Consider the following 22758-nt stretch of genomic DNA (forward strand, 5'->3'; position numbering starts at 1 on the left):
CCCCTTGCAGCGTTGGAAGACCATCACCTCTTTGTGACTACAGACACTTGCAGCCAATGAACGCACAGTGAGCGGGAAGAGATTACCTTATACCACTTTAACTACTTTGGCACTACTGGGTAGTAGTGTTGTATTGTCAAGTATTAAGAATTGAAAAATAAGATAAGAATAGTTATATAGTTTTAGGATATTATTTTACTTTGCTTTCAATTTTTAAATGGTAATTCTACGTGGTTTTTTTTACCTAACAGTGTTATTTGGTGATATGTTTTTTTAACTCGTGATGAGGTTATACATATTGTTATTGGTCATGACTTGACGGGGAATAAAAGGGTATACAACAGGCAACAATTTCTTATATTCAAGAAAAGCAATAAAAAATTTAGTATTGAAAAAAAAATTCTAGCTTTTTTTTTTTTCTAATTTTTTTTTAGCTGGGGAAAATTTTATATTGGTCATGCTATTAATTAGTATAAAATAATTAAGGAATAAATTATTGTTTACTCTTAAGGAAAGCTACTTTTCGGGAAAAAAAAAATTAAACATTCCAAAATGATTTTGTTTGTACTTTCTAACGTGTTTTATAATCATTTTCTAATAGGGCGTTGTGTAGTTTACCTGTTATTTTTCTTTTTAACGAGTGGAGAGGTGAGGGTACACATAAATACTGTGATATTTTGAGAAATTGGTTGGTTAGGTTGTTACCTAAATTAAAAATACTTTATAATAGTGTGAATTGTTGGTTAGGTTAGGTTAGGTTAGCAATATTTTAAATACTCTTAGTATACTGTAAATTGTTTGTTTTGTTATTTTGCATTAGGTGTTAAATTTCTAACGTTGTGGCTTTGCTATAAATAAAATAGTAAAATTCTAAATGTTGATTTTTTTTCATCACTATACACGTTTGTTAATTACCCTTAAAGAGAGTTTAAAATTTTTTACTGTTTTCTAAAAAAAAAACCATTTATAGTTACATTAGGTAGCCTGTGCAATGACGTGGCCATTACCATGTATTTTATTTTTTGTTAGCGTAGTCGAGATGGTTTTCAACGAGATATTGGCCTGATGGCGTATGCTTTCTATAGAGATAAAAATTTATTTTGTGCTATTTTAGGATAGCCATTTTGCACAAGTGCTTGGTCTGATTGTTGTCGCTACCCTACTGTTTACTTTATACTAGTTGAAATTTGGGCTTGTGGTTCTCTGGAAATCCTTAGAAATACAGAGTAGCTGAGACTGTTTTCTAAAAGAAGGATTAGAATTATTATTAAGCGGGTTGAAAAACTAATTAGAGTTGAAAACAGTCTTTGTGCCAACCATAATGTACTGACATTAAACGTTACTTTCTTTAAGAAAACAGTCTTTGCTACTCTGTTTTCACAAGGCTATCTGGAGAACCACAGCTATTGCAGCTAGTATCAAGTAAACAGTAGGGTGGTGAAAACAGGATCAGGTATATATCTCCTGGAAAACAGTCTCAGCTACGCTAATAACAAATAAAGCACACTAGTGATTGACCACGTAATTCACAGGCTACTAAATGTAACCTTTAAATGATAATTTCTTAGTAACCAGTATAAATTTCTAAACACTATTTTCAAGGTAAATATAGGAACATCTTTAGTGTTAAAAAAAAAATCCATAATCCATAATTTTATTGTTTTAATTATGGAATAGTCGCGATGCCAGACTTAAGGGGCCCGCCTCGTCAGAGGTGTATGTGTGTTAGTGAGGCAGGATGATAAGCGCGACGTTCACTGGTGGTTCTAGCTCGGTATAGCTTCTAAGCGCAAGTCTCTGAACTGGCGCTTATTCGTCTCGTCGTCACAGGATAACTGTGAAATTTTAGCGGTGACCGTAAAATTATATGGCGGATAAATGAAGATACAGGTGTAATGCAAGTCCCTTAAGTGCTTTAAAGAATCTATACCGGTTGTTTTACGCCTAAAATATACACTGAAAACATGCGTTTTAGCCATTTGAACTCTTCTAAAAATACAGTTTAAAAACTTAACCCAAAATTAAAAGTACTTTTCGGCCCTCAGCGAACTCTTAAATGCTTTTCGTAAGCAGGCCCCACTCGGATATCTTGAGTAGTTTTGAAATCGCGTGGTTTTTCCTGAAGCTCTGCACACCGGGTGTGTGCCCGGGTAGGCGGAGCCCTTAACCTAACCAACCGTCCTGAATATTTTATAGTATTTTTAATGTAGCTACCCATCCCGTCTCACAAAATTTTTAGTATTTTAAATGTCACTAAAAAATACCTGATTATCAGTTAAATTTAAAATCGTAGAGTCTTTCAGTACTCATCAGATATATGTAACATCTAACCTCGTTAACGAGCAAATATACTAATAATATGGAACTCGGACATGAAATTTACTGTGGAATTCTTGAAATTCAGTAATAAATACAGGAAAATTATAACTGTACCAGAAGACATAGGGTTACGTCCATAGCACAAAAATCCCTATATTTCTTAGCAAATGCTACCACAGTGTAAAGGACTTATTTATAAGGGCTGGATAGTATCCAAATACTTCTGCTAGCACCACTTGTTGATAGTTTGTCGTAATAATGTGGACATAGCCATATCGAGTTGTGATATTTACGTATATTCAGCAAAACAAAAATGACCAATAAAAAAATAATAATAATAGGTTAGCGTGGATGTTATAAATTCTAGTGATCAACGTAAAAACTTTGTTAAGAATTTCAAAATATTAAAAAAACTTAAAATTCCCCTATGAGTTTAAATTTGCCTTTCAGTAATTTTTAATAATGTTATTTGTCTCTATTTGAGTTATTACTTACACTTAATGTTTTAATCCAATCCTAAGCCAAAAAACTGAAGTAATATTATACACAAACAAAATAAAACATGCCATCATCCGGGGTCTTGAACTCGATACCCGTGGTGAGCCTTGTAGTTGCTGGTGTTTCTGTTGAGGTGTTTGTTCTCCGGGAGGGCGCCAGGCTAGTCTTAAGCGTCTAGCCGTTGTTGTGATGGGTCGTCGGCCCCAGCGTGCACTACTAAGCTCCTAGGCTATATGGTGGCTGAACACAATGAACACACGCACGTAATTACCTAACGGTTTTTGAACGGATGGGAAACGCGGGGAACGGCACGTCCGTCCTAGTTGATGACCCGTTGTCGACTGCCGTTGACCGCGGCCGACCTTTGAGGGGGGGGGGAGGCAGCGTCAGCCTGCATAGGCTAGGGGTGCGGTCTCGCAGCGGGGTAAGGTACTGGCGGGGTGGAGACCGGGCTTCACTGTCACAGGCAGTACGACGTCAAACATAATTCTGAAGCTACTGAATATAGGGGCACATCAGTCATGCAATTGTTGCATCCCTAGAAATCTCAAGTTTAGTGGATGCATGTAGGGATGCATTGGCATCCCTTGTGAGAATTCGGAAGCAATACAAAGATAGCCACATCCACTACAATGCACGTTTAGTGGATTCCTTAGTTAAGGGATCCATTAGGCTAGTATCCAGATGCAGCTTGTGTTTCAAATACGGTTCTTGACGTGAATCTCACATATTTTCTACACCCGCTGCTGGAATTCGCGGCCAGAGCAGCTCTGTTGACTATCTTATAATTCGATTTGCAGACAGAAACTTTAATCACTACATTGAAAACGCTCTGGCTGTAAAGACTTGAAAAAAATACTAAACCTTGGTTTTAGACCTGATTTTCAACAAGAAATTTCATTAAAATATTGCCCATCTTCTTAAAATTCACTAAACAGTTAATTATATAAATTTTTCTTTTGACTTTGTGAACTTTGGTTCGTGTAATCGCCACAGATGGCAGCACCGTGGTTGTTACACATTTCCCGTTCCCTGACCTCCATCACATTCACAAAGTTGCTCCCCTCAAATGCCATATACAGAGAGCTATGATGTTACACATCAATAAATTATTTTAAATATCTAATTGCCCATTGTGGAGGTAAACACAACTCGTTGGCTGCAAGAAGAAGAATGTTCAAAAAAATGACATTTATGAGGATGGCTGGACAGACATCATTTAGCAGACTGGTTTTTGGTGCATATGTCAGTGAGTTTCACATTCTGCTGGATTGCAACTGAAGAGTTTGCCTCATTCAAGATTGAGAATTTAATAACCTAATGGATGGTCTTCATTGGCAACAGCATGCTTCTGGCCCATTCTTCCTCCCTCCCTTCGTTCCTTCTTTCACCCTCCCCCCCCCCCCCCCCCACATACACACACACTCTCTCTCTCGCACTCACTCTCAGGTATAGTACACACACACACACACACACACACAAACAGATAAAGGAGCTGCTAAATTATAAAATAGCATATGCACGAGAAAACAGCACATACATGGCTTAAGGAATTGATCAAACTTGTATTCTAACCCTCCTCTGTGTTGTGTGCCAATTTCTGGTTTGCAGACAATTTCCTTTTGCTACCAAGCAGCATACACTATGTCAATGGCATAGAGTAGCTAACAATTGTTTTGATACGTGCATTTTTAAGGTAAAAAGTAAAACTAGTTGGAATATGGTATTTATTCACAAAGCAATGCTTTGTAGTCAACAATTCCTAATTAAATACAAAACAGCAAGATTAAATGTTGTGTTGAGGTAAAAAAAAACTGCTCCATATAATTATAGTTGATGAAATTTAAACTTATAAAGCTGAAAATTTAAATGGAAGTAAATCAAGGAAAAATATAGAGTTTGAATGTTTTTGAACTGTTGTGTTGTGTGCGAACGCAGCTTCGATTTATTTGCTATTTTTATGCTGTTTTCATGTATTCTAGGCCTTAGTTCACCCTGAGATGCTCACCATCATAATGTTATTTTTGACAAACTGTTTTAGGCTTCAAGTATATATTTTTTTCATGCATTGAATAGTTTTGATTGTATTTCAGAAGGGACAAGTCTGAGGCAAAAATGGCCCATAATAACTCACACTCCAATTTTGCACATTTACATTTTCCCGTGCAAAACAAGTATGCCCAATCTGTGGACTATCCTATAGTACATTTGTGCATCTTGGTGAATCATTAATTAGCGATTATTTGATGCAATCAGAGAAAACAACTCGTGTACCTGTCAGTTTTGTGTAATCAGATTTTTTTATGTGGTTAATTCTTTTTTTGCCCCCAGGTGCTGATCACTTGCATTGGGATTTAGGAAGCATTATAAATGAACAATTTTAAGGAATGTGGATTTTTAAGTGGAGCCTAATATGTCTATAGACACCTCAACATAAATGTGAAGTGAACCCAATTTTTTTTTACTGTTCACGATGACTTCCAGGAAGAGAAGTGGCTCTGGGTCAAAAAGACAGCTGAAAGAGAAAGTTGTCCAGATATATGAATCATTTTTTAAGGTAAAATAATTGAGTATAATGTAATATAGAATGTAAGCAAACTGAAAATTAAGGGAAATTTACCCATGTCTCTGTTTTATAAATAATTTAGCAAAGATAATCTGTAGTTGGAGTAAATTTGATAGCACTCCAAAATAGCTACCAATAAAATATACTCTGAACATGCAAGAATAATTTTTTGTCATGATAGTGTTGGGTATTCAGTTAATAAAGGTTACTGTGTACTAATAAGTAACTTTTAATGTAATAAGTTGTATTATTTTGAATGGGTTGTGCAACTTGGGATTCACCAATTTGGTGGTCTTTCGTTTATGTTGTATGATAGCATCTCTTTGTTATGAAGAGTATGCTGTCATTAATATCTATCGAGCTACATCTATATGACCAGAGTCGAAATGGTGAGAAATGTTGAGAATCAACCCTGAAGATGCCTTTTGCAATGCAGGCAAAACTTCAGTACAATCTATCACTTTGATACCTCTTAACTTCAAAAGCCCAGATAGTTTATCAAGTGTTTAGCCCTGCACTGAACTTTTCAACAAAATTGGACTTACAGTTCTTGATTTTCAACTCTGGACATCTCGGTACTTCCGAAAAAATCACAGAAGCCATGAGCTGACAAAACGTACAAATAATTTTTTTTAGTTATCTTTTGTGGTAACAAAGTTAAGGCAATACATCTTTTCTTACATTTTTAATTTTCATTTGTAACTTACAGCACCCACAATGGCCTGAGAAGTAATGGATATAGAAAAAAAGTATGCATATAAGCAGCAAATAAAGAACTGACAGAGAAGTAAAATTATGTTTCCTGTATGATGTATATCACTGGAAAAAAATCTACAACATATGTAAAGAAAACTTTTTTTTTTGGTATACAGAAATTTCAAAAAATATCTCAACAGTAATGTAAACTAAAAAAAAAAAAATATATATATTTTTTGTTTTGAATCCATAAAACATATCAGCATACAAAATTATATTGCAATAATTAACATTATTAATAGCAATATTATGATTTTATAATGGTTTTCAGTTATACAACAGAATTTGATACACTATTTTATAAGTAAAATATTCACCCTTTGTACCAGAAAAAATTTTAAAATTATATTTATTTATATTGTGCGAGGGCTAACTGTTTTGACACTCACAAATGTTTATTTACTAATTTAAGCAATATTAGTAGCAAAAAATGGCCAAGTAGGTAATATTATTCACATTTTCTTGAGGAATTTTAGTTAAGGTGCAAGGTGGACCAAAAAACAATCAATCCAGATGAAATTGTGACTGATTGAGATTAATTATTTTAATTTGACTGTTTTTTTTTTTTTTTTCTCTTCTCTTCTCTTCTCTCAAAAACTATTATGGTTTTCAGGGAGAAGATCCAACATTGGGTAATCCTAACTTTTGGGATGAATTTTTCCTTCTGAAACCCAAGGTACGTTTTTCATTTTTATATTTCTTCATTATGTGATTAATTCTGGTATTGTAACGTGGGCTGTGGTCCGATCTAAAGCTAAGGATTTAATAACATTCTTCAGTGAAAGTAAATCATGAAATTATCAGGTGTCTGTGTTGGTAGATCCTATTATCTTGAAGAATGGCAAGTCCAGGCAATGTGGCTGTGGTGTTTAAGTGGTCTGATCACTTGCCTCCTGGCGTGGCTGACATCGCAGTGAGCTGGTGTGTTTTCTCATGATACTCCACTTTCCCCCACCCATTTATTCATTCGATGTTCCATTCTTATCTCACTGTTCTTCATTATCTTCAATGTTAACAAAATGCTAAGCATATTAATTAAAACAAGTTCAGGTGACAAACTTAATATTTTTTTTAACTTATTGATCATTTTCTTTTCATTTGTTGATATTTAGAAGACACAATCCACAACACAGTGTTTGTTTTCTGTAGCTGTCCAGTGTCAGTCTGCTATGGATGTGTTGGTCTGTTTGACATTCAGATCTTAAAAAATGAAATTCAGGGTTCCAACAGACTGAGAAAATATGAAGACCGAGAAAAACACGGGGAATTGATGAAGTGGCTTAAAAATCTTGAAAACACAGGGAAATTGACAGAATGTTAGATATGGAATGGGATTAGTAATATTTAATACTGTGTGTTGATAAGTGTTTCAATAAGTATTTGCATGTAGTTATCTTGAAAGATTGATAAAAGAGGCAGGGAAAAAATATTTTGTTGGTTTGGAAAATCTGGGATAATTCAGGGAAATTGTTTAGAGTATGAGAGTGGGAACCCTGAAATTATATATACAAAAAAAAAAGTACAAAGAGAAACATTTTTGTAATGAGAGATTTTACAAAATAGGACAAACACTGTGTTGCACTAGCTTGTTTATAACCTCTGTAGGAAGATGATAATCAGTCATTGTTTAAGATTAAAGTATGTACTCACCATTGTACCCAATATGCAAGTTAGGCTTACTTTGATTCACATGTTTCATTGCAGCTAGCTACATGGGGTTTAATCATGTTTTAAGGAGACTGCAGAAAAGTTAACATTTGTAAGATAACATTTGATACTTACATATAATTTGTGTGTATGTGCAGGTGGCTAGCCTGGAGGCAGAAATACAGAAGTTAAGTGCTGACCAATGGTTGTCTGTGAAGGAGAGCATAAACATGCTCTTTCGGCAGTGTGTCGCCACACTAGGGCATGATCACAACATACGTGTGGTCTATGCCATGCAGGTTTGTCTATGTTTAACTTTTTCCAAATGTTTTTTGAATTTTATCCTGGAAAGCGTATGAATTGATGTGACAAATTCTGTATAACTGCATGTCACTTGACTGAAGCTGTTCTTGTGTGTTCTGTGCAGTTGGGCATAATTGGTAAAGGTTCCTTATGAATTATGATGAGTGTGGAGATATATCAACAGTTTATGATGTACCAAAATTACATTATGTGTTTTTTTTTCAAGTTGGAAAGTTTATTGTCCTGTACTGAAATGATTTTACTGGCCGCAACTTAAAATCATAATTCTTTTTAAGACAGTTTTCTTATCAATTTTTATCTTTTTCAACCAAATTTTATCAGACAGGCAAGGCTTTTTTTCTTAAAAACTTCAACGTTTTATAAACATAGGTATACATATTTGGATAATGGATTCCAATTGAATGGAATTGGACTAAAAACCATGAAAATTACATGGCCGAGTAACATTACTTCTGTTGGACAAAATATGTTATAAACAACTTAAAAAACTTAACATACCTATCGTATAAGTAGGATAAATAAAATTAACTATAGAGCTAAGATAATTTTTTTGTAGAATCTCTACTCGTAATCTGCATTACAGTCAAACTGTTTTTGAAACCCTTATTGTAATTGTGTAATTAATACACCTGTATTTACCCGAGGATACTGCGACTCTGAATACAATGCGACCCCAAACTTTTTGATCACATTATATTCAGGTAAATACGCTAGTATTCTAGTGTTGGATGATAATAAAAAAATTGGGACGAGTCTTTCAGTTTTTGCCATTGATGTGTTAAAATCTAATCTCTATAATGAGCATATTCATCTGTTTTCATGTTGAAAATAATCTTATAATATGACACTCAGACACAAAATTTAATTTAGAAGTCTTAAAATAATGCCGATAATACCTATAATTTATTAGCCATAAAAATTGTGGTGGAACAAATATGATGTCAAAGATATGACATTTTTTTTTTGTTCTCTAAAGCATTACGAATGCATGTTATCTTTTAATTATTTTTCAAACTGAATGTTGTAGTCCAATAGATACATTAAAACAAAGTTAACCTGAAATATTTTATAACACATATAACACTAAGTGTATGTATGTAAATTTGTTTTTATTTAACATGGCATCAAATATAGGTATGTAGGCTAACAATTTGTTGTGTCTCTACAGTATAATGAATGCTATGTTATCTCTACATTTCAATTTTAACTAAGGGTTGTCAGAGTTGTAATGCCAGCATTTTAAAATATGTTTTAAGTTGTCATTATTTATTTGTATGACTATAAATTATAGTAACTTAAAGTACTAAAGGATAGTTTTACTATTATAAAGTTTTTTTTAATACCTATGCGCAGTGTAAATTCTTGTATGTTCACGAAAGTCTTATATATGAATGAATCACTTTTCGAGATTTCCAAGACTTCCACTGATGATAGCACCGTGTTTACACATGTCCATTTTAATTGACTTCCATTCCATTCATGATATTACATTTACCAAATGCCATATCCCGAGAGCTAAGATGTTTACACATAAGTTAGGACTTAAATTACTGTTCTTTTGCATTATTAATGTTTGGAATATAAGAAAATTATGTCAATCAATTGTTTGTATATAAGTTAATAGAATGTACCTAATCACTTTTTTATGAATAATAAATGTATATGATGTTTATTTATAAAAAAATTAATTTATAATAATTTAGGTACATTATAAAAATTAAAATAATTGTAACTTTGAAGATTTTCTATGTTTGCTGTTTGTTCATGTTGTCTTCTGTAATGTTTTTCCAGACACTCTGTGCTCTCGTACAAATTGTTTTCAAGAAAACGTCTGGAGAGTTTGGGTTCGACATCATCAATATGTTGATAGGTTTTGAGGTGGCAGAGAAGATGATGCAGTCGTTGCTGGACCACTGCAACGGCTTCCTTACAGGTACACATTGTAGTCTAGTGCAGGTGGCTTTCCCTTCGCTGTTGTCTGCTGTGAGCATCATTTCATCGAGAGAAAGAGGGCACAGATCACTTAATGAATACATAAAGCACGGAACAGAGCTCATATGTGGGCACAGAAGCGTGTGGATTAGCTGAATGATGCTGCTTTCTTCTATTTATGTTACTCTGTGCAGCCTATAGTCAAGTATTTGACCACTGTGTTAGGCATTATAGTTTGAGTTTTAAATTAAAAACGGTTTCAAGTACAAGGATATCTGTACACAAGTGTTCTATTGTGTTCGTTTATTTTTATTATATATGTAAATATTGTATATGTATGACTGTGTTATATTCTTGTACCTCAAAAATTTTACAGTTAAATTAATGTTTCATAACAGTGATTCTTAATCTCATTGATTGTCATTTGTTACGTTTCCGTATACTGTGGAAGTGGCAGACGCGTAGTGAAATGTATTTATATTTAGCTATTTGTGCCTCCTTTGATCCATTTCCATTTTTACACTTTTACGCCATTGTGGAACGGGCCATAGCCTCATATGGTAACAGAGAAAGCAACATTTGAAACCAGATTTCTACAAGTACACTGTATATCACTGTATTTGAGCACCCAGTTCCTTCCCTTCAAACGGTCCCTGAGGTTATATGCCTTGCGAAATGATTTTGAAATGTTTAGTTGCATCTTATCATATTTTAGGCTAAAATAAAATATATTTACTTTATGATCATTTCTCAAAGCCAGCATTAAAGAGTTATAGAAGCTGTTATTACATTCGGTGTCATTCACTTTCATGATTAATTATTTTTTCCTGGTGACATTCAGCTAGTTGATGCAACTGTGAATTGTTGGATTCACATTCTAGAGGACCCAGGTTCAAATCCTGATCCATCCATCCAGAGTTTCCTGAAGTCACTCGGAAAATGGTGGGACGTTTCCTAACTATAGGTCGTGAAAGATTCCTTTTCCAATTTTTCTGTCGTCTATGTTATATCTCAGTTTCTAGTGGCTTTGTTGTCGATGAGTTGAAGAACTAATATAAAAAAAACTTATAATTATTAATTAATATTTATCCATAAAAATTCAAAAAGCTAAAAGTCCTAAATATATCTCTTGTATAAAAATTTTAATAAATTTGAATTGTTTATTAATATTAAGCCATAAAAATTGAAAAACCAAAATTCCGAAATAAATAACTCTTGTATAAAAATTTTAATAAATTTATAATTGTTTATTAATATTAATCCATAAAAATTCAAAAACCAAAATTCCTAAATAATAACTCTTATGTAAAAATTTTAATAAATAGTCGCATGCTTGCACCACATCAAAGTGCAATGGCTTCAGTTCCCCTACCATAAAGCTCTACATAATCACGAGATCTTGCAGGTGCCTGGAGGCCGGCACCCTCCGTGCAACCGGCTGCTCGCCACTCCTCCAGAGCCTTGGCAAGATGGGTGAGCCGAGGCATGCCAACCACTGCCGAAGCCCTTTGCCCCACTTCCGCCACCACTCGCCCTAAAATTTCTTCAGCCAGGACAGTATAAAGGGCAGGACTCTTGCAGTAAACGCCACCAGATGCCTGCCACCTTGAACGCCACCTCCAGACACTGCCAGCATCGACGTTGCCAGTTGTTAGTAGGGCCAGTTTGGGCGCTAGGGCAATCCTTGAAGGCTAACAAGAGGGATGCTCTTCATACCTTTCATTTGTCTTATCACCTGCCAAAGCCCTTTGCCGGCACCCTGCTGATTCGCAGGAAGGGACTAGTAAAACGGCCTAATTACCTGGGTTTGACCCTCGCACCTTGCCCTGCCCTACGCCAACACAGCAGTGGGGTGATTCCTTAGTGGTTGGACTATCCAGTGACATCGGCCCGCTCTTAAAAACAGCCCGCTGTGAATCTGCCGCTATAGTTGCCACATCCTGAACACTTGGGCAGGACTGGGTGTGCTCGGCGACATTGGCCCGCCGGGAAACCTGTCACGCTTGAGGATGTGTTGGTCGGTTAGGGACCTAACCACAGCACACTGCACTGTGCGCCTGGTCAGCCGGACCTCGGTACCCCTAGCCACCTCTTGCATCACCTCTTTCCTGCTCCTACGCCACCTGGCCTTATGCCCTATTGCACCTGGAGGGGAATAAACAGGCAGGAAAACCTTCTATCCATGTTGGCCAAAGAGGGGAGCCATGGCCACGTGAAACCCAAGAACCAGGCATCTGCATAGCTGCAGCGAATGGGACCAGCGGTGCCCCTGCAGCTTGTGAGGTCTCTGTCCGACAGCACCGCAAGCCGTGGTTCCGGCCAAGACCTTTTGCCCGGCCTGTGCTCCGACCAGAAAAATCATAGCAAAACACTTAAAACCCCAGGTATATTCATTAAAGCATTCTTACAGTAAACATTAAAAAAAATATTTTAGAAACGATTCAGTATTAATATTTTGCACCCGAGGGATGATTTCGTTTACTTGTGGACAAGTGGCGTGGTTGGGGGCAGAGAGGGATATCAACAGTGCAGTATTGTGTTTTCAGGAAAGTACCCCGACAGCCTAAAGGCGCTCTGCCTAAAGCTCCTCTTGGTGCTGGTGACTGGCACGGAGAATGTAAGCCAGAATACGCTGCTCGAATATGTGATGATGAACAGTGTCTTCGAAGCCCTTATACAGGTGACTACCAGCTCTGTTTAGTGTTAACGTTTTTATGTTTATTTTGATGGGTCCCAACATTTTTTATTTTATTATTATTTTTTTCGTTATAGACAGAGACAAGATTTTATGGTTGTATGGTTGTATTATTAAGTTGTTATTAGATTTTAAAATGTGAGATTTTCGTTAAAAAAGTTTTTATTTTTTATAAATTTAAATATAATTAATAAAAATCAAATATATTTTTGACAAACACAGGGCTTAAATGTTTCACAATACTTATTTATCCATAACAGTATCATTTTGACTGATAAATAATGCACTTTTACAATATAAATATTCAATATAATAATGTGTTGTCTAACTACTCGGGGAAAATTAAAATTTTTAGTTGTGTTTGAAAAAAGAACCAAATTCTTAATGTATAAATGAGTCTTAATAACAGTTGCAAGATAAAAAAAAAGTTTTTCCAGTCTATTTACTTAGTATATTTTGGTACAAATATCATGTTAAATAAATTACATCAATTGAATTTAATTAACATTTTTGTAATTTGGGTTAAGTTTTTATTTAAAATTTTAAGCAATTTCATGTCTTTTGCTGCATTTCACTACTTATGGTGTACGTATTAATCTTGCATTTTGATGTTATATGATGTATTGATATGCTTTTAGGTTTTGTTGGAATTCACCAGTAATCGTGGTAATATTTTTTTTGATGAGGCTGCACCTGAGCAAAGCAAATTGGTAGTGTGTTTGTATAGCTTTGGAAGTCTGGAGATAGTTTACAAATGATTTGGAGGCAATCAATTGCAGAAAAAAATCTGTCCTTAATGTAGTATCTGCTGCACAATAATCTTTCAGCACTTTATGCTAGTGTAATAAGCTATTGTTTCTCTAAAGGAAGTTCAATTATTTCACCTTATTCTTTTTGGTCAGAATCAAATTCATTGAAGAAGGCAGCTTACCTTCTTTTAAGTTAACTTATTCTTAAATGGGAGCAGTATGCTTACTTTATTCGGTTGTGGTAGAATGGTGGCTGCATCACTGTAGAGCTGGCTGAAGAGAGAACCATGTTGCAGTTGCTGTGCGAGCCGGCAACGAGAGTCCTGCACGGCCATGACACGGTGCTGCTGCTGACTTTGCTGGTGAACTATCGCAAGCACGAGGCTGCCAACCCGTACATAGTCAAGCTCTCCATCCTGGACAACGAGCTGGCCCTGAACGGATATGGCCAGGTGCGAGCAGGTGTTTGCCTGTGTCGGTGTGCAGTTGGCTTGGTGATTGGGGCAGTAGCGTTAGTCCAGACATCGGTTCATTCCCAGACCACGGTCAACTTTCTTCATTTTCTCCGATATTACATTACCACCAAAGCATCCATTAATTACAAAAAAATGCCATAACGTACACACGCACGGACGCGCACGCATTGAAACTGGAGTCAGAATCAGCTTTTTTTTTAATACCCAACGCTAAATGATGTGGTAGTGCAGCGTATCCAATTTGCAGCATTGCGTTGCCTTCCATGTTTGCTAATATTCTGGCAAACAAAACTACGAATGGAAAAGGGACCATAAGGGAGTGAAATATATTCCTTATAAAAGGAGGATGTGGGACTTCAATCTGAAATTTTTTTTCGCCAATGTTGGTGGTTTTCCAGCAAAATGTGATACCTGTATGCAATCTTTCAAAATGTCCAACAAAATAATGTTATTGTATGTGTTGTAGATAGAATACTGTCTTGATTAGTGAATTTTATAAAATGATGTCAATAACTATTTACAGAATCGGATTTCTCTGAGGCATCTTTCACAATTTACCGTATTTACTCGTGTATAGCGCGCCCTCGTGTATAGCGCGCACCACGATTTTTGCAACTAATTCCAAAGAAAAAAAAATTGAAATTTTTTTTTCCCCCATAAATAAATTTTACTAACATTTTGTGGTACCTGATTATTTAAATTGATGTGTGGTGATGCGTCAGGAAAATACATAAACTCTGCTGTCTAAACGGAAGATAATGAAGCGCTATATCGTCACAACTGGTACGTGGAAGGAAGGAAGGGAGGGAGGCGTGCCGCGCTACGTTGCTAAGCTGGCGCGGAGAACTTGATGACTCACCGGTGAGGAATGGAGGAAGCGAAGAAGTTGCCGGGGGGGGGGGGGGGGGGGGGGAAACTGGTGACAACATTCTCTCTTTCTCTCTCTCTCTTTTTACTAGCTTCTGAGCTGGCTTTCTGTAAAGGGGGGAGGTCTAAAAATAAACAAGAGACCATGATGTGCGAGCTTGCGCGCGCGCGTGTGCGTGTGTGTGTGTGTGTGAAACAGAGGCCTTGTTGCTTGTGTGTATGTGTGGGGGCTGGCCAGAAACGTCACCCGTCACCCGGCAGTTAACGACTTCCACTCCTCCCCGCCTCCCCCCCCCCCCCCAAAAAAATTTTTTTTCCCGTGTATAGCGCGCATCCTTATTTTTTTCCTTTACTTGAGGGGAAAAAAGGGCGCGCTATACACGAGTATATACGGTAAATTCTTCATTAATTTCTGTGTAGTACGTGACATTTTTTTGTTCTTAACAAAGCCTACTCTAGTTGAAGTGTAACGAGGTGGTTCTACTGAAGTGTGCAGTAGAAGGAGGTTCTACTGTAGGGGTGATGTGCAGGTGATAACAGCGTGCCTGACGGACTTCTGCCGCCAGTTCACGGCTGACTACACAGAGCCGCAGTCAGCCGGGTGGTTGTCCTCGCTCACGAACATCGTGGGCAACATGTTCGTGTCTGAGGAGGGTGGGGCCCGCACCCAGCAGATCAGGTACCGCTCTTGCCCTCAAGATTGCTACTAGCAATTGTATTCCTGGTTTCTGTTTTATAATGCCATTGATTATTCCATCAGTTATATTATGTTCAGCTTCTCTATGATGTACATTGAAAAAACTTAAAATTGATTTGATAATCATTGAGTTCACGAACGGAATCTGCATCAGAATATAAATCTGTAAAGAAAAAAAAACTGGATTTGGCTGATTTTCAAGAAAGTTTATTGTAGGGATGGGCCGGTCAAATCCTCGAATCCCACCGATAGATTAGTACTCAAAAGATTCGAGATTTGAGGACAAAGATTTGAAGAAAAATAATGGAGTAAATGTAGCTAAGTCAAAAATTCAACACTGGCCACTCTTAATTTATTATGCTTTTTTTTTTTGTTTAACTTTGTACTTACTTTATTACAATTTATTAGGAAAGAATTGCTTAATTTCTTAAAGACAAATGAGCAAAACCATAATCTAAATTTAAGTCCTAGACTGGCTTTAAAAAAATGTTGTTTTCAAAGAGTTTAATTTTCAAATTTGCCAGAGTAGAGCTCCCAAACGCCCTTTTCTCTTGGGGATATTCCTTCCCCTTTCCACATATTACGGGCCAGGGCCCCGCAAAGTTCAGGGCAGCCACTGGGTGGTAGACTAATTTTTGTTTGTGAAAGGTTTTTAATAGTTTTTCCTTAAGGAACTTCTTTTTACGGGATGAAAAGCACCCTTTGTACTACTACCTTTCTTCAATAGTAAAGATGAGATAAGAGTAGAAAAATTCCAGCCATCCAAACTTTCATTCAATAGTAGCATGTATTAGGTAATCCATTATGTCCATTATCCTACTGACTGCTTTATTAGCTTCAAGAGAAGACTTATACTCATTTAAAGAGTGTTTCAATTATTATGTTGATATATAAAATATTTACTATCTGTTATTATTGCCGGTCAACTAGTTTTTGAGTCTATACATTATTCGTGTAGTTCTAGTATTATATAAATATGACAGTCATGTAATCACTTGGCAATCCCAATGTTTTCGGGCTTTCAAGATAAGACGTTATAAACATATAAAATTCTTATCTACAAAGCAAAACATGTCCAGCATTGTTGTTGCTATTGCTGCTCAAAAGCAAGAAATTTGGTCATTATATGAATGTTATTAATTATATATTATTATAAAACTAAATGTACCCTATTTTCTTCTCTTTAGGGGTGGAATACACAGTAATCCAGTTTAAGAGTAATGCAAGTCCAGATCTAAATTTTTTTATTCATTTATTAGTTGAAATTAGGTTGCATAGGAATTTCCATGATTTTGCATTACTTTCCCTCAGAATTTCACTGAATAGACAATTGCTGATTCAAATACTTTTTGTTTTGTAAACTTAGGTTATAGGTAAAAAATAACTTTTGTTATGCTGTCAAGGTAAAAAAAAGTGTCGAATAATGTTCTCCGCAAAATGGAGTCGTGGTTATGCGCTAAGGTTTTACATTACTTGATAATGCTTATAAGGGAGTGTTCAAGTATTACATAACACAATTTTTGAAGATTTTGACCCTTCCTCCCCCCCATGTAACGCACAGTAACATTTTTCTGTACCCCCTCCTTCTCCTTAAACGTTACGTAACACCCAAGTGACCATTTTTACTTAAAAGTCATAATTAGGTTGCGCAAAGTACCGGAAAGTCGCTAATTACCTTTGTTATTGTTTATTTTGTTTATTTATATAGTTATTTAATAGAAAAATGACGTACAATATAATCGAGGGATTCCCCGTAAAACATAAACTAAAAGGGTTGCAAACTTGGGAAATTTTAATTGCCTAGTTTTTTATTCAAACAAAAAAAAATATTACGTAACACATTGTTCGAACACCCCCTCCCGCCCTTGTAACGCATCGTAACATTTTACAAGACCCCCTCCCCCCAAATTGCATTTTGTAATACTTGAACGCCCCCTAAACTTGAAACATCATCTTCAGTTCGGACAGTTATTTAAAGGCTAAATCTGTGTGTGCTCGTGAGTGGTGGTTATTGTGTTGTCAGGGCCAACAATGCTATGCTGGTGGCACTGTACGAAGCAGTGCACCTGAACCGCAACTTCATAACGACGCTGGCGCACACGCAGACGGACTCGAGCGTTCCTCCGAGCCCCAGCAACACGCTCAGCACCTCGCAGCCCACGCCGAACCTCTCCCTGCCCCCGCCGGACATCATCTCTCAGCCGTCGAACCTCCTCGTCACGTTCTTCCAGTACTGGTATGCAACACACGCCTGCTTTCCTTGAAGCCAGGACGAGCTTGCCTCAAAGAAGTGGCTTTCGAGGTGGCTTAAGTGATGAGAGTGGCCTCAGTGGGCTGGTTGCGGGAACTCGTTTCATTAATGTTTTGGCTTTGAATGTGCTTGAACTTTTTAAAACTGGTAGACTTTTCATGTACGGTTTTTATACATATATGGCGAAGTTTATATGGTGAATTGCGATAAAACCGAGATAACGAAAAGCGTGTCAGTACTAGACATCTGCGAATTGTGATTTTTCAGTTCGAATTGAATTCGAAAAGAATTTCAAAAAAATTCACGAGTTTCGAATTTTTTCGAATCAAATTTGAGAATATTTATTAAAATATAATAGATCATTAAAAAATTTTAAAATACCACCTTTGAAAAACTTGGCACATAATTCACAGTTTAAATCAAGTAACTAAAATTAAAGTGAGACTATATTGAAGAAGCACAACCAGATTCTCAAAAATTAAAAAAAAAATAATAATAATTATATGTCTGTAGCACTAACATAAATCACTTCACAAATCATTTCAAATTTTCATGAAGAAAGGTGAGTTCATCGACATGGTGCATGTTTGACTTTCAAGGATAAAAATATTAATAAAAATATCAGCATAAGGAAGTGGTACAAAAGAAAAATAACAAATTTACCGTTTTTATCGTTTAAGCATTGCACATTTTATTCTAAAATCAAATTTATAATTGGGGGTGAGACCGTGGGTTCACTCTTAGCTGAGTTTTGAAATAAACTAGTGATGGTTCGAATCCCATTTTTCTCGAATCCGAATCTCGAATCCGAATCCCAAACAGTACCTCGAATCCACCCCTGGAATCCGAATCCAGTTCTCAAGGGTTAATTATAATAATAATAAGTTAAGAGAAAAAATTAAACATTATGCAGAATTATTTAACCCTTAAAATTTTTATTTAAAAAAACAAGGATTTATAATAATAATAAGTTAAGAGAAAAAATTAAACATTATGCAGAATTATTTAACCCTTAAAATTTTTATTTAAAAAAACAAGGATTTTGACACGGTCTGGATCAAGACGATTCCGTTTTTGGTCCCATATTTTTCCTGCAGTGCTGAACAAACGTTCAGAGAACACTGTCGCTGGTGGTGAACACAAATATTTTTTGGACAGTTTATGTAGCCTGGGTGAACACGCAGACTGAGTTTTCCAGTATTCGAGAATGTTTATTTCTGGGTTAACTGTAGGATCACGTAAGAATCTGGTCACTTCATCAATTGCTGTAGAATCCGACTTGGTGGATTTAAGGCATTCAGGCATTATCTGTGAGTACAGTGATTCATGTATCCACGGAAATCGGAAAACGAATTTCAACATCCGACGGAACAATATTTTGTAGTTACCAACTTGACATTTGTTTAAAGTCCCAAATGAAGGTAAACGCTTTCCTGAAATATTTAATGGAAACTGAAAGGCCCCATCTTGGCTTCAATAGTTTTAGACCATAAGAAATATTGTCGTGCGTCTTTTAAAATTAAGCCTCACTAAAGCATAATATGCCCGAAGTTAAAAGTGACGGGGTGTTTTCTCTAGTTTACCCATTAAAATTTTTTATATTAATATTAGTTATTTTTTATGTTGCAAAAAATGATTGGCTAACAAATTCATTGGTTGGCCATCATGGAATTCTCAGATAATACATATTTTAACGTTGGTAGTCTACACAAACCAAACTTGGTCCTAAAAAAATTCATAAATAGAACGTGTATCAGCATATTTAAAATTGAATTGCGATTAAAATAATAATTGTATAATGTATTAATTTTTGTCATTCATTATTTAATTGTTATTACTACATGTGCGACCATAACTTGTGATGAAAGTCGGCATTATTGTTGTATTACTAAGTAACAGATTTCTCGGTAAAGTTATTTTAAAAAAACAAGATTCATATTTAGTCTAGATCCTAAATGTGCTTTATTTTATTTTTTAGCATATTCTGAGAATACATATGTGATTTATGCCTTATTTAATGCCAATGTAGCGACAATGCATCCATGTTCATGAATATAAAGTAAGTTTCCCAAATCAGTACATGCTTCATAATTTTTTTTATATAATAACGAATTAAAAGTACAATACAGTAGAACCTCGTTAATCCGTGATGCGCTAATTCGGGAATCGGATAATCCGGGACGATTTAAAAGAGAAGAAAAAAAAGAGAAGTAAAAATTGTCAGCGCTTAAAATTAACGTCACGCGGGCCGGCGGCTGGCAAACACTACAAGCCATCGCGTGGGCCGCCAAACTCTGCAACGCTGTTTGTACCGACCCTTTGTGTCGCCCCCCTTTCAGCTGTCACATTTGTCACTCTTTAAACTTTAGGGGGATGTCCTGACTTCTTCTTCCCGTCTCCCTTTGTTTGTTTCCACCCGCCAACGCATGGCAGGCGCCTGGCGAGTGACGTGTCTGGCTGGCATTCGGCTGTACGAAGTGCTCGAGGGGGGAGGGTGCAAGGTCAGCACGATCTTATCTTTCTCTCTTCGGCTGTTGTAAATGACCGTGAACTAATGGCTGGGCAGTGCTGTATTTTTTTAAGCCGAGACACTAATTCGAAGACGGCCGGCCCTTACCCTGAACGGCCTTAACCCAGCTGCACGCCGGTGTCTGAGAAGCTTGACAAGATCTTCCGGGCTTTTAATCGCTAGTCCGTGAAATTCGGTAATCCGTGATTATCTCGTATTAACGAGGTTCTACTGTACCTCAATAGGATGTGTTCCAAGGAAAACGTAAACAGCCCAAGTAAATTGTAAGCATTTAAGTTTTTAAAGTACTACATTTACATCAATATTTTTCCTCGAATCCCGAATCTTTTCCCTCGAATTTCGAATCTTTCGAATACTAGAGATTCGGTAGGATTCGAGGATTCGAGGATTCGACCGGCCTATCCCTAAAATAAACAAACACCGTCGTATCACTGCACCGCGTCAGCAAGTGATAGGCTGAATTCATCTTGTGCGCCAAGCACTAGTTGCAACACACACACTTCAGTACAGTGGGTGCTAATAAAATAACGGATAAGTAATATAACAGGAAACACCGTAGCACTTTGTTCAGCGTAGGTGGTTCATTTGCGAAGAAAAAACTATGCACTTTACGCGTAATAGCAGTCTTCACAAAATCATCACAAGTTTTGATAACAGGATACTCAAGTTTCCTTTTCTTCCCGGGAGTTGTTAATGTCCCAGTGTCCTGTAATTCTTTCCTTGCATGAAGCACACTGCTCTTCGAAACACTCGTAAATTCCGCAGTTAAACTCACGATATCTTTCACGCAACAATCCGGATATTTGTCAGAAAATGTTTTAAAAACATTCAACACAATAGTTTTCTGTGCACTTTTCAAAGGCGTTCTCGTTCTGTGCTTTACAAAACTCGGTCCGGCGTCAGCCATAACAAACCGTGCGTGCACAAATCCGAAATACAACTGTTGCGCCGGGCATCAACTGTACACTAAACACGGCGTCTGCCAACATAATTGTAAGTAAATACTTGCTGACACATTAAACTGTATTGGATATTAACGGTGAAACACTATAATGCTATATAACAACAGTTGTTATAAAAAAGGCAGTATAAGAATACTTAGAAATGGTACGTAACCAAGAGACTATTTCTTGCGCACGAATCATGTGCGCGGCGGCCGGCAGCCAATGAAAATGTTTGTTTACAAGAAGCTTTGTTTATTCCATAACCCTGGTAAGAGTGAACGGAGAATACTATTATGCAAAAAAAAAATGTAAAGTAATCCATAAAAACAAAACCTATTCATGGAAAGTACATTTATTTAAAAAGTAGTCTTTGTGAAAGCTCGCCAAATAATTTAAATTAATGAGTGATGCAATAAAAACCATTTTATTCAACGTAAAAAAAAGAAACCTGTAGCAAGAACGTGATTTGTAACTATACGCGTAACGATCGTGCGGGTTAACTCGGTTCCTGACAGAGCGCGCGCGTGCATGCAGTCTGCGAGCTATCGATATAAATCTTCGACTACGCGCGCGCGCGCTCTATACAGTAATACAGTAGAGCACCCCTCAACCGTAATTCCCACAAACGGAACTCCCGATATCCGGAACTAATTTTCCAAAAAAAAATAAAAAAATTAAAACATTACAAAACATCTCCGAAACATTTCCGCACTGGAACAAGGCGTTTTTTCTTTTGCCTGACTGTACATGTCTTGTGTGCGCGCACGTCTGTCAGAGAGCTAATTATAGCCAGTCTTTCCCGCGCATTGCGTAAATACACCGCTGGTTTTCGCGTCGGACGTGAATTACTATAAAGATGTTTATGCTGTAAGTAGTTTTATTGTTTCACTATGTCAAGTAAACGGAAAATTCCGGCCGGTCCGAGAGTACACACGCTGACACACCTGATAGCCAGTAACATTTACTTCCAACGTGTGATGCTTTCAGTTTGTAGACAATAATTTAGTGTACAAATATGTATTATGTACATATTTTTACGTTAATATATGGTTAAACAGTCTACATTTACCTGTATTTCTCTATCTCTGTGTTTTTAAACGAGATGCTTGAAGTGTTATTCTTGTGTATGTGAAATGTAAACTGTGCGTGGCAGTTACTATACACTCTCCAGGAAGTGTGAATCACTAGCACGTCAACACAGAAGTAACACAACACTGCAGCTGTAGTCCTACTACCTCCCCCGAACCCTCTTCATCATCCTCTTCGCTCACGCACACCACACGCACCCACCCACAGAGATAAGAAACACGTGCCTGCCAGCTTGCTAGAATGAACAATGAAGGTCATTCAACCGGCCCGGAGGCCGGCCCTACCGCAACTCCCCTTACCCGGAATTTTCCCATAACCGGAATAGACCTCCCCCCAATGATTCCGGTTAAGGGGTGCTCTACTGTACAGGAATCTACACAACCAAACTGGCGCTGCTTACGTTTTTATAAGCGGTATA

General features: G+C 36.7%; 1 protein-coding gene across 4 annotated transcripts in view; it reads left to right on the forward strand.

Moving 5' to 3' along the window:
- LOC134530443 (armadillo-like helical domain-containing protein 3) overlaps nt 1-22758 on the forward strand; it is a 37065-nt gene continuing 14307 nt past the window's right edge. The window contains exons 1-9 of one of the 4 annotated variants that reach the window (XM_063365262.1): nt 1-220; nt 5149-5374; nt 6753-6815; nt 7945-8085; nt 9902-10043; nt 12589-12722; nt 13783-13938; nt 15360-15508; nt 17550-17762. In XM_063365262.1, coding sequence (XP_063221332.1) covers nt 5291-5374; nt 6753-6815; nt 7945-8085; nt 9902-10043; nt 12589-12722; nt 13783-13938; nt 15360-15508; nt 17550-17762 — 1082 coding nt within the window. In that variant the 5' untranslated portion in view covers nt 1-220; nt 5149-5290. Of the gene's footprint in view, nt 221-251; nt 649-5148; nt 5375-6752; nt 6816-7944; nt 8086-9901; nt 10044-12588; nt 12723-13782; nt 13939-15359; nt 15509-17549; nt 17763-22758 lie in introns of those variants that run through there. The other 3 variants (XM_063365265.1, XM_063365264.1, XM_063365263.1) reach the window with 3 other exon arrangements.

Source organism: Bacillus rossius, chromosome 3, assembly GCF_032445375.1.
Source record: "Bacillus rossius redtenbacheri isolate Brsri chromosome 3, Brsri_v3, whole genome shotgun sequence".
NCBI classification, from domain to species: domain Eukaryota; kingdom Metazoa; phylum Arthropoda; class Insecta; order Phasmatodea; family Bacillidae; genus Bacillus; species Bacillus rossius.